Here is a 16,409-nt window from a genome sequence, read left to right on the forward strand (position 1 = left end):
CAAATCTCAGGAGAATGACTGTGATCTGGTATGTGGAACGATCGCCAATGCAACTTTATCTCTAATATTTCCAACTCAGAATATCCAGGTTGATCAGACTCGTATTTTTTTTTTTTTTTGTCGAATGTTTTCAAACTCCACCATTCTCAACGCTGCATCTGGAGAAAATAAAAATACAAAAAAAGTAGAAATCATGCTGTAGGCTAGTTAGTAGTGTGGTTACAGAAAAACTAATCAGCAACATATGCAGATATGTTATGTTATGATCATTTTATTTGATATGGACGTCACAGTAGCATTTGTAACATGCATTTATGCACAAGGACCAGATGCACTGTGTTTGATGTTTGTAGCGAAACGCCAATTTACAACACCTGTCCACAGGAAAAAAATAAATAAAAATAAATAAAAGTTAAAATAGAAAAAAGAAAATACATTCACAAATACATACACAAAATACAAGTGTGTCTACAGGGGTGTTAGGTGTGAGAACAATGTTGTTTCTCTTTTAGCCATGATGTAATACCTCTATATGCGGACAGTCTTTGCTCCATCCTTTCAGTTAAACCAGAAATCCAAACATTTATACAAAAACACAACTTTTTGTTCATTTGCCACAGTCTCTGATTGGTCACGAGGGGAAATAACTAATTTCATGGAGGATATGTTATCCTTCAAACCACTTAATGCATGCAACCCCCCCCCCCCCCCCCCCACCTCCTATCCAGCGAGGGGGATACAGCGTGGGATACAGTGTAACGACATACAGCATTTTGGGCTTTTGATTAGTGCAAGCAGCTACTCTTCAAATGATGGATGTTTGCATGAAGACTTGTTCGGATAAACTTGCTTGAAAGGTAAATCTTTAGACATTAATGTTCATTCTGTTGTTGTATAAAACCCATTCATTTTTAATTGAAGTAGCAGCACTGCCAAACTTTGCAATTAATTACTTTAGTTTAGTTTAGTTTAGTTTAGTAATCCCTTGAGAGCAAAGAGAACAACAGAGTGTGACTGCAACGATGCCACAACTATCAGTATTATATCACCACCTAGTGTGCACTATGGGCCACTGACCCCAACTTCAAGATTTACAGGATGGAGGCAATAGTTTATAAAGATATTTTAGACTGGTCTTGTGGTTTTTTTTTTTGTATTGTTACACTTTTGGCTACATTTCTTAAGCCAAATGTCCTTGAAACTGTTGCATTCTTCCAGAGGGCTGCTGGAGTAATCCTTGTAAATTAGTCTGACTAGAATATAAATCAAGAACTAGACAGCTTTGTGCAAGACGTTTATCTGAAATCTGATATTGATGGAGATGTCAATCAACTACCATTTGTACATGCTGACACTCTCCCGAGAGGACATCTAATCAGTCAGTCAAGGAATCATGATTTTATTTCCTGAGCCCAAACACTGCACACTTCCAATGATTCTCCAATGTGATAGTTATTGATACCACGCTATGTTAACTGTGGTACAGTCAAACCTTAGGGCAAAACAGTAAACTTGTGGCCCCTGTAGCAACAGTTTAACAAGCCCAGTTATTGGCACAAGGCCCTAAACTTTGATCAAATGCAGTACAAGGCCTCTGTTTTTTTCCAGGTTTGTGTTTAATATGTCACAACAAATGTAATTTTGATCAAGCTGGCACATGGTGCACTTGGGGCTTTGAATGCTAGATACGACAGCCTCGGAATGATTGGCTAAATATTGTTGTATATAATGTCAAAAGTTCTGTTCAACAAAGGTCACAGAGATGTGGCTCGCACTGCCCCTTTAAACAGCTCTCCTCCCTGTCTCTCTCACCCCGGTGCTCTCTTCCCCATTTCGCCGCTTTGTTTTCATTGTCGCTCTTTTGACCATGGCTGCTCATTCTATCGATGAACCGTTCCCCTTCCACGGGCTGCTTCCCAAAAAAGAAACCGGTGCTGCGTCCTATCTCACCAGGTTCCCCGAGTACGATGGCCGGGGAGTGCTCATCGCCATCCTCGACACCGGCGTGGATCCCGGGGCCCCCGGCATGCAGGTAAATCTGACCGGGCTGTCTCACGTTAGCTACTAACTAGCTGGTGCAAGCTAGCAATGCTAAAGGCCCGACTCATTCACATTAGTGGTAATTAATACACAGTCACACAACGGCAATAGCTAGATTGCTAGCATTGATAGATACACACACCAACTATGACAATTAGCTTCATAGCTGTTATGACAACTAAATAACCGCAAAGTAATTGATAGCAAGTACTTTCTCCTGCTGTCAAATTGTGCTGCGGTGTTAGACAAATTCATGAGCACAAACGGCAACGGTAGCTAGTTGGCATATCTGCTAGCATGTTAGTCTGGCAGCTAACAGCTGCACTTGTCCGCTTCAGTTGCCCGTCAATCTCCTCAGAAATGTCAGTTTGTCCTGCCAGTTGGTTACAGTGTGGCTGTTGCGACCCCGCTAATAGTAATAGTAATAGTAACGTATGATCGTATGATTAACTAGTTAACGTTACATGTTTACGTTATTGCCAAGTCACACCGGAATCTAGTTATTTTCCATGTAGTTACGTAGCATGTATTTGGCATATCATTGCTCTACATTAAGGTCGACCATCTCATTTAAACCACATGCCACCTTACTTCAGTCGGGCTTAAAAGGGCAGAATCTGACTCTGACCTCTTCAGTGTGTGTAAACAAATATAAGGAGGGCAATGCTGTTGCAAGGCATTAGAAGTTTATTCACTCTTCAGCATGGTTTGTACGACATTTACACTCAAGTCGCATACCACCACTGTCCTACTGGATCAGGATAAGTCAGTGCTATGCATCCCTTTCCGCCTGAACGTCGTAATTGATTACTTATCGCTTTCTTCATTGCTGCTTCTTTAGGTCACAACTGAGGGGAAGCCAAAGATCGTCGACATCATCGATACAACAGGCAGCGGTGACGTGAACATGGTCACGGTGGCAGAGCCTAAAGATGGGACGATCACTGGCCTCTCTGGTAGAACACTCAAGGTCGGTAGACTCCCCACAATTCATAATATAATAACCCAAAATGAATGACAGCTGGCACATAGGAAATGCCCCATCACAGGTATAGTGTCCTACATCTGAAATAATTTTTCATCGAATCTCTATGGCCCATTTTTAAATCTAATTATACTATTAGACCTCCACTTTATGTTTCCTTCTTCATATTGTCTGTCTTTTTATGTCTTCCAGATCGCTCCTGCCTGGGTCAACCCGTCAGGGAAGTATCGCATTGGAGTTAAAAATGGCTATGAGTTCTTCCCTAAGGCGCTCAAAGAAAGGATACAGGTAGGAAGATAGGACATTATTGCTGAACTAGGTCTGTCATGGGTTTGATTTTTACAACATTGTGGTTTTTCACAGATAGCCTCTCTCCCTTTGCAGTGTTGCTACTTACTATAGGTTTAATCCAGAGTAGTAAAACAAGAATGTATATTGTCCTTTAGATAAAATGAATGAAAATCAATTAGCTTGCCATCCTCTGTGGATGTTTAATGTTACTATTGTTACACTTTGGTCTACTAGAAAGAGCGAAAGGAGAAGATGTGGGACCCACCCCACCGATCAGCACTAGCTGAGGTCTCTCGTAAGGCGGAAGAGTTTGACCTCTCTCACCCAACGCCCTCACAGGTCAGACCTACAAACCTGAGTTCTTTGTGAACCCGTCAGTGTTTGCATGCAGTTGCTAGTCACAGTAATGTGGTGTTTCCTAATCTTTCTCTCTCTCTCTCTCTCTCTATTGTCATTCTCAAATGTACCTTTCCCTCCTGCTTGCTCTCTCCAGATGGAGAAGTTGCAGAAGGAAGAGCTGCAGAGTCAGTCAGAGTTGCTGGCATCATTGGAAAAGAAGTACAGTGATCCTGGTCCTGTATATGACTGTGTGCTTTGGCACGATGGCGTCACATGGAGGCAAGCCTTAATAACCTTTTTTTTTTAACCTTTCCTCTATGCTATCTACTTCTGTTCACTAATAGTATATTTATCCTTCTTGTTTGTTCTCCTTAGGGCTGTCGTCGACACTTCAGAGAGTGGAGAGCTGTCCCAGTGCACTGTGCTTAGCTCCTACAAAGAGACGCAAGAGTATGCCACGTTAGGAAACGCAGAGATGCTTAACTACTCTGTTAATATTTACGACGAGGGAAACACGCTCTGCATCGTCACCAGTGGAGGTGAGGTGTCCCAAAGCGCATATAAGCCACTTGTTCAGCGTAACAGTGGGTTATTGCAGCAGGTTCACCTGTTAAGGGCTGCATCAGATGTAGAAGTCCACAGTGTCTTCTCCGGTTGAACTTGTTTGTGTGCTTTTTGAAGGGGCTCATGGGACGCACGTGGCAAGCATTGCAGCGGGTTACTTCCCAGAGGAGCCTGAGCGTAACGGTGTGGCCCCCGGTGCCCAAATCCTGGCTCTGAAGATTGGAGACACCCGCCTCAGCACCATGGAAACAGGCACAGGACTCATCCGCGCGGTACATTGCTGAGACAAATATAGATTAGCAGTTTGGTTACTCCTTTTTTTTTTTTTTTTTTACCCACCCTTTAATTTTTCTTTCTTTCTCTTGTCACTCAAAGATGATTGAAGTCATCAACTACAAGTGTGACCTGGTGAACTATAGCTACGGGGAAGCCACCCACTGGCCCAACACAGGGTAAGTATTTCAACAGAGGGTGGGATTGATGCAGAGTGGTTGTCTGCCGTAGCAAGGACGAGACAGAGTGAGCACAGGGGCCAGCATTCATAGCTCAAGGGCCTCATCATGTGTTGACCCTCCTGTTGGTCAGGACAGTGGGAGGGGCGTCGCAACGCTGTCTGATTTTGAAGTCCTTTTGTCTTTCAGGAGGATTTGTGACGTGATCACCGAGGCTGTGCAGAAGCACAACGTCATATTCGTCTCAAGTGCAGGAAACAACGGCCCGTGCCTCTCCACTGTCGGCTGCCCGGGGGGAACCACCGGCACTGTCATAGGTACATATGCTGCTGACATGAAACCTCCAGTCAAGTGCTCATCATTTAAGTCTACACCTTCAGACTGCATGTAACCCGAAGTGTAAAAAAGGCAAAACAACAATATATTCATTATGTACAATGTACAACACCAAGATTTTCTGGAAAACGGCTGTATGGTCACACTGGGTCATTAACAGACATGTGCTACAGTTAAACAGTTATTAGTTCATGATTGATAACTTTGCTGATTGCTTAAGTCAAGATGGCTGTGCAGTTTTTATTTTTCACAACAGGAAAGCTATAAAAACCTTCAACTTCAGGAATCTTTGGTAGTGATGGTGGCGTTAAAATTGTTATCCGTACGTTTTATCATGGAAATTTTAAATTGCAATGGTGTTTTTTTGAAGGCTTATTAAGACGTGTGTGTTCACTTTCTTCACGTGTTGCTGTAATCCTGCTCCCGTCTCTCCGTAGGAGTTGGCGCATACGTGACTCCAGACATGATGGTGGCGGAGTATTCCCTGAGGGAGAAGCTGCCTGCCAATCAGTACACCTGGTCGTCCAGGGGCCCCAGCACAGACGGGGCCCTGGGTGTCAGCATCAGTGCGCCTGGCGGGGCCATTGCCTCTGTACCCAACTGGACTCTGCGTGGTACCCAGCTGATGAACGGCACGTCCATGTCCTCTCCTAACGCCTGCGGCGGCATCGCGCTGATCCTCTCAGGTGCGTCCGACAGACTTCTACTAGACATGGGGAATATACTGCATGTATGGAAGTGCAAATGTGATTCTAGTCGCTGGTTTTTGTGTGATTTTTAAAGGACTGAAGCAGAGCGGGATCCGGCCCTCTGTTCCTGCGGTGAGGAGAGCGCTGGAGCACACCGCTCTGAAGGTTGATGACATCGAGGTGTTTGCACAGGGTCATGGAATAATCCAGGTAACTCTTAGCTTAGCATGTTCTATCACTCTTATTTAGCCATTTCTTTCCATGTTTTTGTGTGCCATCCAGTAATCTACTCCCTTTCTTGGTCTCAGGTGGACAAGGCGTTAGACTACCTCACTCAACACGCCACTTTACCCACAAGCCAACTTGGCTTCTCAGTGAGTGTGGGATCACAGAGAGGCATCTACCTCAGGGACCCAGCCCATATCCTCGCACCCTCAGATCACGGAGTAGGAATTGAACCCATCTTTCCGGAAAACACCGGTACCGTTCACACTCAGAAGCACAATCATTTACAGCTTTTCAATTAAGTGTTAACAAGTGTTTTTTTTTTTAATATCTTTGACACCATCTGTCTTCTTTTAATGTCCACCGCAGGAAACTCTGAGCGAATCTCCTTGCAGCTACACTTGGCGCTCACATGTGCCGCCCCGTGGGTCCAGTGCCCCTCCCACCTGGAGCTGATGAACCAGTGTCGTCACGTGAACGTCCGCATCGATCCTTTGGGGCTGCGAGAGGGAGTGCACTACACAGAGGTAGGGACAGGAAAGAGAGAAGGACAGAAAATAATAGTTTCCAAGTCTATTAATGTTAATCTGGTCACTTTGAACATGTGCTGTCTTGTTTTTAGGTCTGTGGGTATGATACATCAACACCTAGCTGTGGCCCCCTCTTCAGAGTCCCAATCACAGTCATTATCCCCGCTAAGTAAGCTCTTGCTTCATATTGGATTTGTTATTTTCTGTCACTCTTCCAAGAGGTTTAAATGTGTCTGACGGCGTTCTCTCCTTCATCCGACAGAGTGACAGACGGTCGTAATCAGGAGGTGTGTTTCACAGACGTCCACTTCAGACCAGGCCAGATCAGACGCCACTTCATCACTGTTCCTCAGGGAGCCTCCTGGGCAGGTCAGTACATTGTGTGCTTGAGGAGGTACTTTGCATTTTACATTAGATTTTAAATTGGACTCAGTTATTCGTTAAGTGCATTCGCACTTTGGTTACCCTTGTTGTAAAAATGTTTAGGCTGTCAGGAGTTTTTTTTCCTCCATTTAAATCCCTCAGCGTTATTATAAGAGAGATGTGATGGGAAATTACTTCCATGTTTTTTCTAAGCAGAATCAAAATGTCTTTTCTTCTCGTCATCGTCTACATTCTCTCCTCCTTGCTCTGCTGTTTGTCACCTCTCTGTCCCCGTGTGTCTCCTGCAGAGATCACACTGACCTCTCATTCGGGAGACGTGTCGTCAAAGTTTGTCCTCCATGCGGTGCACCTGGTCAAACAGAAAGCGTACAGAGCTAATGAATTCTACAAGTTTTCCTCGCTGTTGGAAAGAGGCTCACTAACCGAGGCTTTCCCTGTGCTGGTAACTATATTTCATTTATAATGCACGCCGAATTGACTGGGATTTTTGCAAATAAGTAATTCTGTACATATACCGGAGTCAGCTTTAAATAAAGCAATGGAATGGAAGTCACTTCATTTCTTAGATGCGTAAAAATATAAATAACATACGGGTGGACTAATTTCTGCATGCTCCTTGTCTCCTCTCCAGTCAGGAAGGATAGTCGAGCTGTGCATTGCACGCTGGTGGGCGAGCCTGGGTGAAGTCACAGTGGACTACAGCATCTCGTTCCATGGACTCACCACGTCCCCTTCACCCATGCACATAGTGAGAAGACAACAGTCTTACAGATGAGCAACATGGACAAGTACACTTCAGCCGAGACGGTGTCGCTTCTCCGTTGGTAACTGTCATTTGTCTCTGCGCAGCACGCCTCAGAGGGAGTGACGAGTTTCGATGTGTCGTCGCCGCTGCGGTATGAGGAGGTGTCCCCCACCGTCACCCTCAAGTCTTGGGTTCAACCTCTCAGGTAACTGCGCACACACACACACACACACACACACACACACACACACACACACACACACACACACGTCAGTGCAGTTCATTGATTCATCCTCGTTGTTGTGCTTCTAGGCCCTTAAATTCAAAGATAAAAGCCCTGGGATTGAGGGACGTTCTGCCCAACAACAGACAACTCTACGAGATTGTCCTAACCTACAGCTTTCACCAGGTACTGCCAACATCGCACGCACTTGAGAGGAAAATGCAGATATTGTTTTAGATTTGTTTTCATGTGTAACCTTCTTTTGCTCTGTCCTCAGCCTAAGAGTGGGGAGGTCACCCCCAGCTGTCCCATGCTGTGTGAGCTGCTGTATGAGTCTGAGTTTGACAGTCAGCTCTGGATGCTGTTTGATCAGAACAAGAGGCTACTGGGCTCAGGGGACGCTTATCCACACCAGGTACGCTTACCCCAACATAACATCTTTTATTTTTCTTTGCCAGATGTTGTTACGCATTTAACACGACTCCCTTCCGTCTGTGTTACTTCTTCAGTACTCTCTGAAGCTGGAAAAGGGGGACTACACTGTGCGCCTGCAGGTCCGCCACGAGCAGTCCAGCGAACTGGAGCGCCTGAAGGACCTACCGTTTGTGGTTTCTCACCGTCTGTCCACCACGCTCAGTCTCGATGTGTACGAGTCGCACCGTGCCGCCCTCATGGCCAAGAAGAAGGCCAACTCCGTCACCTTGTGCCCAGGGGCCACGCAACCCTTCTACGTCACAGCCCTGCCCGACGACAAGTGAGTCCATTTGGCGAGGGACGCTTCATTTGTCACCCACAAAAAAAAAAAAGAAGCTTTTTCAATAATCTGTCAGCTAAACATGATTGGTAAGATTGCTGCCTGATCAAAGAACAGCAGAAACATTACATTTAATGTTCCTGTCTTTTTCCCCCCTCTCAACCCTTTTTTTTTTTTTTTCCCCAGGATCCCAAAGGGGACGAGTCCGGGATGCTATCTTTCAGGCTCTCTGGTTGTTTCCAAGAGCGAGTATGGCAAGAAAGCAGTGAGTGGCCTTATTTGTTGTTACCCTTTATCCTCCAGAGCAACAGTCAGTCCTGCACCTCGGGATCTAAAGTCATGCTAGTTTTCAGTCTCCTCCTCTAATGAGGGAGTCTTTCACATTGTTGTGTGAACAGATAACAAACTACAATACAGGGCTTATCTGGTTAAGTTGATAATCCTTTAGTTTGTCCTGATTAATGATGGAAATAGGACATTTTACACATTTAATATGTGACGTACTTGTTGTCCTGAGGATCAGGAGTGAAGACCAGTGCTCCAGTGCTTGTTGCTTCTCCTTCTCTAAGGTTTTATCATGTCTGTCATCACCCTCAGCGCTGGTCTGACTCTGGTGTGTTGCTTCTTAAATTGGTTGCTGTTTTTTTTTCTCTTATGCCTTTGTCCACGCTTCTGCTGCTAGTCCAAAAACACGATTTGATGTTTCTCATTCCATCACCTCTGTCAGATTCCACCACACTGGATCATGCTGTACACCGGGTCATTAGATTGCAGATTAGTATGAATTCATACGTTCACTAGGGCTGAGTATTTACTGTACAGATATGATGCCTAGGTTTTCGGCACCAATACAAAAATGATACTAGCGTAATTTTTTTTTTTATTTTAAAAAAGGAAGCCAATGTTCTAATATGTTAAATGTCTAATTTCAAGATTTTATGAGTTAAGATTATGACTCTGACCAGCCTTATAGTTACCTGACGGTTATAAATACCTCAGAGGCCACTGATGCATTTTGGCAGGTCTTCCAAAAAAAGCATTCAGGTTTGATACCAGCCCAGATGTTCACATGTTTACTTCAGAGGGACCTAAATCACAGTCATTGTTAGCACAGCTAGTATGTGCTGCTTACTTTCCTAAATTGACTTGAGTGAAATATTTATTTAAAGGGAATAACAAAGCTGTAATACTCACTGGGATTTGTGCAGTAATACGACAAACGTTTCATTTCTGGAGCTTACTTTCTCTCTGGGCTGTAGGTGTTCCTCTTCACACCGCTAGAGGGCTGTTTCTTCACACACGTCCGAATACTTTTGTTTTACCAGCTCTGTGTGTCTTTGGCCGAACTCGACAGCTCTAATGCAAATATCTTGTCAAACTTCAGCACCGATTTACAAATGAATGTTTTTGTTCAATGTTTTTCATATTGTTTCACGTTGCATTCCTGAAGCATGTTTATTGTTTGAGTCTCACATGCACATAAATACTTTTACTGTAGGTTTCAGTTCTGAGTGAAGGGACAGAGCAGAAGTAGTAAAAACAAGTCGATCAGATTGGTTAAGATATAAATCTGAGCTCACGTTACGGCACTGTTTACCACCGTAGCATTGATTAAAGTGTGACAGGTAGGTGGATTAAACTGTGACTCTTGAGTGAGGATGAAAGATGAAAAACAAACGTGAAGAAAGAGAGAATCCTTTTTTGGTGTGTTTATGTTGTCTCTTCCTTACTGTGTGTTATTCTGACCACCAGGGGCAGGCCTCTGCAAAACGACAAGGGAAGTTTAAAAAGGTACTGGATGAGCTAGAAACACTGTACAACAGAGCAACTGCTCTCCTACCATCAGGAAACGGCTTATTCCTAACTTTCAGATGGGATTTGTCATATCTTCATTAATTATGTGGAAGCATGTCATCATTGCTGTATTGAAGTATGCAACTGGCTAGTCGTAATGGGTGTTTCATTTTTGATATCAAGTTTTCTGGTGGTCAGTTAAAATTACTAATATCTATAAATATCAAGATCAATTGATAATGAGCACCAATTAAAGCTTGTGTGACTATTGAAAGGCATTTTTAAAAACTGAGTTAAAAAGAGAAAACCAGAACAAGTTGGGAGTCATTGGTAGGAAGAGAGTGAGCATTTTGGGAAGCTGATCCAGAGTAGTAGAAGAGGTCATGGATTTTATTGAATGTATTAGTTATTCTTTTTTGACTAACTTGTATTTTTTTTTTTGTATTCATACAGGATATCGTGCCAGTCGTCTACCACTTAATTCCTGCTCCCAACAAATCAAAGAACGGAGGGAAGGAGAAGGACAAGGAGGGGGACAAGGAGAAAGACGTGAAGGAGGAGTTTGCTGAAGCTATGAGAGACTTAAAGATTCAGTGGATGACAAAGTGAGCAAAGTAGCTCTTTTGTTTTTGCTCAGACACACATTGCTTGCTTTTCCGTTTTTTTTTTTTTTATCCTTTTACTTCTCATTTAACCGTTTGTCCTGTTGTCTCTTTGCTGTTCAGGTTGGACTCCAGCACCATCTACGATGAGCTGAGGGAGAACTACGTAGATTACCTCCCGCTGCATGTGCAAAGACTGCACCAGCTGGACTCTGAAAAGGTACCGGCGCACATACCGGGAAGAGACGAGGGGCTCGTGGAGGAAGCTCTGGCAGGAGCATTTCATTATTCAGCTCTAGAAGTTTGAGTCTGATCTATGCTCTTGGTTCTTTCTCCACCTTCCATTTGTTTTCCAGGAGCGTGTAAAGCGTCTCAGAGAGGTGGCTTCAGCAGCCGAAATCGTCATAGCCCACATCGACCAGACGGCCCTGGCTGTTTACCTCACCATGAAGACGGACCCTCGGCCCGATGCCGCCTCTATCAAGACGTACGTCGCACACTACAGTAGCATTAATAGGAGAAATAAGAATAACATTGTTAGGGTTCTTCATCAAGGCTTACTCAAATGATGGTAAAGAAGTCTTTGACTTCATTGAACATTACAGACTCTATTTAACAATATTACAATATCTGCGGTTAGATTTTCCTTAGAAAACTTAGAAAAGGTTTGTTTACTGTTGCACAACATTTGAGCATTTCCCACATCCAGTAATTGTCACGTGTGTCCAGTGTTCAGCAAAAGTTACACACCAGCGGTCTTGCTTTAAATAAATGGTATTTGTCTTGTAAAATAGTGCCGCTGCTCCTTTTCCATAAGTCTTCCCTTTTTTAATTTCATATAAGTGTTTTGATTATTTTAAGATGTTGGCTGAAGTGGTCTTTGTTTCCGCTGTAAAACGCTGGGAGACCCCGAGTAGATCCTCCCAATAAAGATGTGCTGAAGCTCACGGCCTTCATTTTGACCTGTCTTTTAACGTCGGTGTTTCAGTGACATGGAGAAGCAGAAGTCGTCTCTGCTGGACGCTCTGTGCAGGAAGGGCTGCGCTCTGGCCGACCAGCTGCTGCTGCCCCCTGTGCCGCAGGACGGCGCCGGTGCCGTCTCCACGGGACCTCCAGCAGCAGCGGAGGAGGAGGAGGAGGAGGAGGAGGAGGTGGTGGACGTGGACGTGGTTGGGGAACAGGTGGCCAGCAGTTCGGACGACAACGTGGTTAAAGCTCTGACGGATACGTTTTGGGAGGTGCAGAAGTGGGCGGAGCTAACTGACTCCAAGGTGAGACGGATGTTTTCAGAAAAATGAAAGGAAGGCCAACGTTCGTTACTCAGTATTCTGATGTGAATTTATCTGCCGTGTGAGATTGGAAAAACAACAATGTGTCCATCTATCAAGCTAGCTAATTTGTATAAATTCAATAAATGTTGAGCTAATATATAATTTTTTTTCCCCGCACTGCTCAGGTGTTGATGTTTTCATACAAACACGCTCTTGTGAACAAGATGTACGGCCGAGCTTTAAAATACGCCTCAAAGATGGTGGAGGAGAAGCCCAGCAAAGACAACATGAAGAACTGCATCCAGGTATGAGAGCGGCGACGGATCTGTTCAGCTGCATGCTCTCCGAAGACGAATGTCCGCTTGCCTCCCTTTTGAATAACTTCCTGTTCCTTTTTTTTTCTTTCTTTCCAGCTCATGCGACACCTCCAATGGACACACTGTGCCACCTTCAGTGACAACTGGCTCCCTGTCATGTACCCCGCAGAATACACGCCATTCTAGGCACAGACGCACATGCATGCATGAGCAGCATGGCCATACATGGTTAATTGGATATCATGTCCCTCAGGGTCACATGATCTATGCATCTGAGTTTTCAAGTTTAGATGTAGGTGGACACCAAAATGAAGGATAACGCAGAGTGTAAATGTTTGGAGAGACTGAACGCCTTTATAATTAGGTGAGAAGGGATCGTGTTCGTCCTGTTTTAAAAATGTCTCGTTGAACTTCACAGATCTGCAGACCGTGTGGCACGACAGTTCATTTGAACGCCACAGACAGAAAAAAACAACAAATAATTTAAAGTTTTTAAAAATGCTTCAAACGTTTGACAGCCTGTAGCTCAGAACTTTCTTAGTCGTGTGTTGTCCTTTTATTTTGGTGTCGTCTACACATTTGGGAGCTTTTCATATCCTCAGCTGTCTGGACTCCACTTCACAATAACCTCATTCTTTTGTAAATACTGTAAAAGGGCCAGTGAGGACTCCAGGGATGCATCCCTAGTCCTAAAAAAAACCAACAAAAAAACTGTGACCCCATCTACTCACACAAACCGATCAACATAAGTGACCGTTATGGCGCTTCAGTGAGAGGACTGGAGGCCTTGCTGCTGCATGATGTTCGGACATACGGGGGCACGCAGAGCCTGCCTGGTCCCTGACTTAAAAGGGAGACACAACTTGATATCTTTTTTATTTTTTTTTTCTCTGTTTTCGATTGTTCCAGCCAGGCCGTGTTGATAATGTTAATGTTTAGTCTCGTCTGTCTTTTTAGACTCTTGATTCATGTACACGGAACACAAAACAGTATTGAGGTGCCTTCCTACATGTACCGTACCTTTTTTCTGATGGGATGAAAAACAGCGTGAGGCTCCACAATCATTACGGCCGGTCGACACTCAGCACTCCTCACCTTTTTGGTGTCAAATGTGTCTTTTAAAGCTCAGACCTGCAGCATGACGTGTCCGTACACTGTATGCAGGCCGTCAGGGACGCGTAAGGTGATAGGAAGCCACAAACACACAGTCTCTGCTTCGGCCTCCCTCCAGAGGTGTCGGCCGCTTCGTGCTGCAGAGACCCGAGCAGCACATTTGACGAGCCGTCTTAACGGACCTCGCTAACGTAGGAGCTGTGGGCAGCGGAAGGATGTTCAGATTTCATTGTACAATGTTCACTCAGTATTAGATGTTTCTCTGCACCATTCAAAATGTTGCATTTGTACACAGTGTCATAAAATAATGTACATACACACATAACGTACAAATATTAAGAAGCAATAGGAATATAATACAAATATTATTCGAATTGTTGTATTTTGCATGTCTTCTAGGATTTAAGGAAAAATAGCAGATTTTCTTGTTTGTTTCAATTTGAGAGATTTTTTTAACCCCAAACAAGATTCTGGTGATAATCCAGAAGTGTGTGTGTGTGTGTGTGTGTGTGTGTGTGTGTGTGTGTGTGTGTGTGTGTGTGTGTGTGTGTGTGTGTGTGTGTGTGTGTGTGTGTGTGTGTGTGTGTGTGTGTGTGTGTGTGCGTGCGCGTGCGCGTGCGCGTGTGTGTGTGCGCGCGTGCTTATTTTGTGTCCATGAACATTTGCTCCCTACAGAACTGAAATGATAGCCAACTAGAGGGGTTTAAGCATGATTTAGTTTATTTTTCTCTTTTCTTCAGATACTTATTAACCGTATTCACTCTAAAGGACAATGCCGGTGGTTTTGTATGTTTTATCTGATAGACTACAAATCCCATACTTTACATCACAGCTAACCATTTAACATGTTTTAGAGTTTTATTAATGCTTTTTCCAGCCAACTGTTTATCAACATATTAGGAGACTTTTGAAACGTCCGTAGTGAACACCAAGTCTGCATTAAAGGCCCTTAGAACTACATTTCTCGATCTTTTCACTATAAGTGACGCAATGTTTTGGCAAAGTTGGAGCAGTTTATTATTTCTCATGAGCAACTTGTGCTGTCTCACTGGGTTCAGGTGGTGCAGGCTTATTTCTATCAAAATGAGATGACTGCTGTATGTTTATGTTGCCACTGTTGATTAAAATACGCCTAAACCACACCCACAGTTTTAACGAAGCACGTTAGCTCAATAGTTGAACGTCAGTCTCTTCATAAAGGATAACGAATAAGTTTGATTTGTGATTGTATAGTTCTGAATAGAGAATCAATGCAGTCTTGATGTTCACTTTGCTGAATTATACAACTTGAAAGAGCACTCCAATTTAGATTTCACTCCTAACCCAGGGCAAAAAAATTCAATGCAGCAGATATCAGATATCTGGTGACTTTTTTTTTTAGTCTTCGGTCCCAACTGACAAGACCGTTTATCAGACTCGTCTCAGCTCTGGAGCCAAGAAAGGTTTATTACACAGACGCAATAGTAGCAGTGTTTGTTAACTTTCAGGTTTACATGATTTTTAGTTGATCTAAAACGTGCAAAAACACCGGCCTGGTCCTTTTTATAATATCTCACCTGAATCATGTAACAAATGTTTTCACAGTGCAAATGAGGACCATGCTAAAAATACAAACTATTAACTTCATCTTTTATAATTGTGATTCTCAACCTTTTCTGCTTGTTCTGTAAAACAAAAAGTTTGATCCGTTGATTAACCCTTAGTTGGTTTAAAGAAGCACGAGGGCTGAACATTATAAAATGAATTATCACAATATTGAATAGAAGAAAGACGTAGTTCCCCTCAAACCACCCAGTTTGAGAACCACTGGTCTTCTACATGTCAGCGCTCCAAATGACGCACTAAGTCCTCACAAGTGGAAGGTGCATGCTTAAGAATGTAAAAGCAGCTGCTTTTAAGGCGAGGCCTTCCGTCCTCATGGGAGTAGACAATCTTTTTTGGGGTGACTAAACTTTACATACACAGCAAATCTGTGGTCACGGCTCATGGCGACCCTGGGTTAAGGACATCTTGTGTTTCTGTTTTTAGCTCCGACTTGTACGCACTTTCTGCAGTGGCCTCAGTGTACAGGCTTCTCCAGGTATTCAGGGCTGTACTGGCATCAGTTGGGTTCGTCAGAATTTGTGCTCACAGTCTTGTCTTTCTGCATCGTCTGTGTACTCCTGCGTCTTCGTCCTTTTTTCTCTTTTCCTGCGTTTGGGGGTTGGTTCAGGCAGATGTCTGCAGTAAGCGTTGCCAATAGCAGTTTCTCCGAAAATGGCCTTAACTCACCACAGGACTGTACCGTCCGTTTCTGGCACCAAACAGACTTCTCTATATCTGTTGCTTCTTCTGGATGTTCAGTGTTTATATTTGTAGTCATAAAATATGGTAAATGCCAATATTTTACAGAATGTTATGAGATAAGGCTCTTAGTATTATTTTATACCCATTCTTCCTCGATGATGTGGGAAAGACTCGAACTGTCACACTATTTTGTGGTCACATGGAATTACGTCACAAAACGAGCAAAACACTGAATAAAAATGATTTGGAAGAATTTGGTTTTTTTCTGGTCTTTGAGTGAATGGTATTACCCTGCTTTGCTTCATTTTACTCTGCATTTGTAATAGCTGGGCAAGAGTTTGTCCAAAAATGACAAAGTAAAGAACAAGAAGAAGTTAAACAACAAACAGGTTTTTCTTCATTTTCTTTTTACTGAATTAAACAATAGAAATGTAAAAAACAGGACATTTCAGTTACTGGTGAAGACAGG

At 43.5% G+C, this 16,409-nt stretch overlaps 1 protein-coding gene across 2 annotated transcripts; it reads left to right on the plus strand.

Annotated features, from left to right (window-relative positions):
- The first annotated feature begins 1,864 nt into the window (after positions 1 to 1,864).
- tpp2 (tripeptidyl peptidase 2) lies at positions 1,865 to 16,193 on the plus strand. 2 transcript variants are annotated; one of them, XM_068730419.1, is made up of 29 exons: positions 1,865 to 2,032; positions 2,882 to 3,010; positions 3,218 to 3,313; positions 3,551 to 3,655; positions 3,810 to 3,934; positions 4,031 to 4,194; positions 4,337 to 4,491; positions 4,595 to 4,671; positions 4,861 to 4,988; positions 5,445 to 5,693; positions 5,791 to 5,906; positions 6,005 to 6,176; positions 6,291 to 6,448; positions 6,544 to 6,620; positions 6,714 to 6,820; positions 7,123 to 7,277; positions 7,467 to 7,583; positions 7,685 to 7,785; positions 7,893 to 7,989; positions 8,081 to 8,218; positions 8,313 to 8,557; positions 8,744 to 8,822; positions 10,310 to 10,348; positions 10,805 to 10,956; positions 11,077 to 11,173; positions 11,310 to 11,440; positions 11,942 to 12,224; positions 12,410 to 12,529; positions 12,638 to 16,193. In XM_068730419.1, the coding sequence occupies exons 1-29, from the start codon at positions 1,868 to 1,870 to the stop codon at positions 12,725 to 12,727; spliced, it is 3,867 nt and encodes a 1,288-aa protein (XP_068586520.1). In that variant the 5' UTR covers positions 1,865 to 1,867; the 3' UTR covers positions 12,728 to 16,193. The 2 variants fall into 2 exon arrangements, with proteins under 2 accessions (XP_068586520.1, XP_068586521.1); XM_068730420.1 differs by lacking the exon at positions 10,310 to 10,348.
- The last annotated feature ends 216 nt before the right edge of the window (positions 16,194 to 16,409 follow it).

The sequence above is a fragment of the Cebidichthys violaceus genome, unplaced genomic scaffold (genome assembly GCF_023349555.1).
Source record: "Cebidichthys violaceus isolate CVI_PGR_0920_01 unplaced genomic scaffold, fCebVio1.0.p SCAF_5, whole genome shotgun sequence".
In the NCBI taxonomy this organism is placed as follows: Eukaryota; Metazoa; Chordata; class Actinopteri; order Perciformes; family Stichaeidae; genus Cebidichthys; species Cebidichthys violaceus.

Excerpts from the sequence above, each read along its gene's own strand:
- tpp2 (XM_068730419.1), top strand. The coding sequence starts at position 1,868 with ATGGCTGCTCATTCTATCGATGAACCGTTCCCCTTCCACGGGCTGCTT. Across the intron at positions 4,672-4,860 it reads ACCCACTGGCCCAACACAGG|GAGGATTTGTGACGTGATCA; the intron begins GTAAGTATTTCA and ends TTTGTCTTTCAG. Across the intron at positions 11,174-11,309 it reads ACCAGCTGGACTCTGAAAAG|GAGCGTGTAAAGCGTCTCAG; the intron begins GTACCGGCGCAC and ends TTTGTTTTCCAG.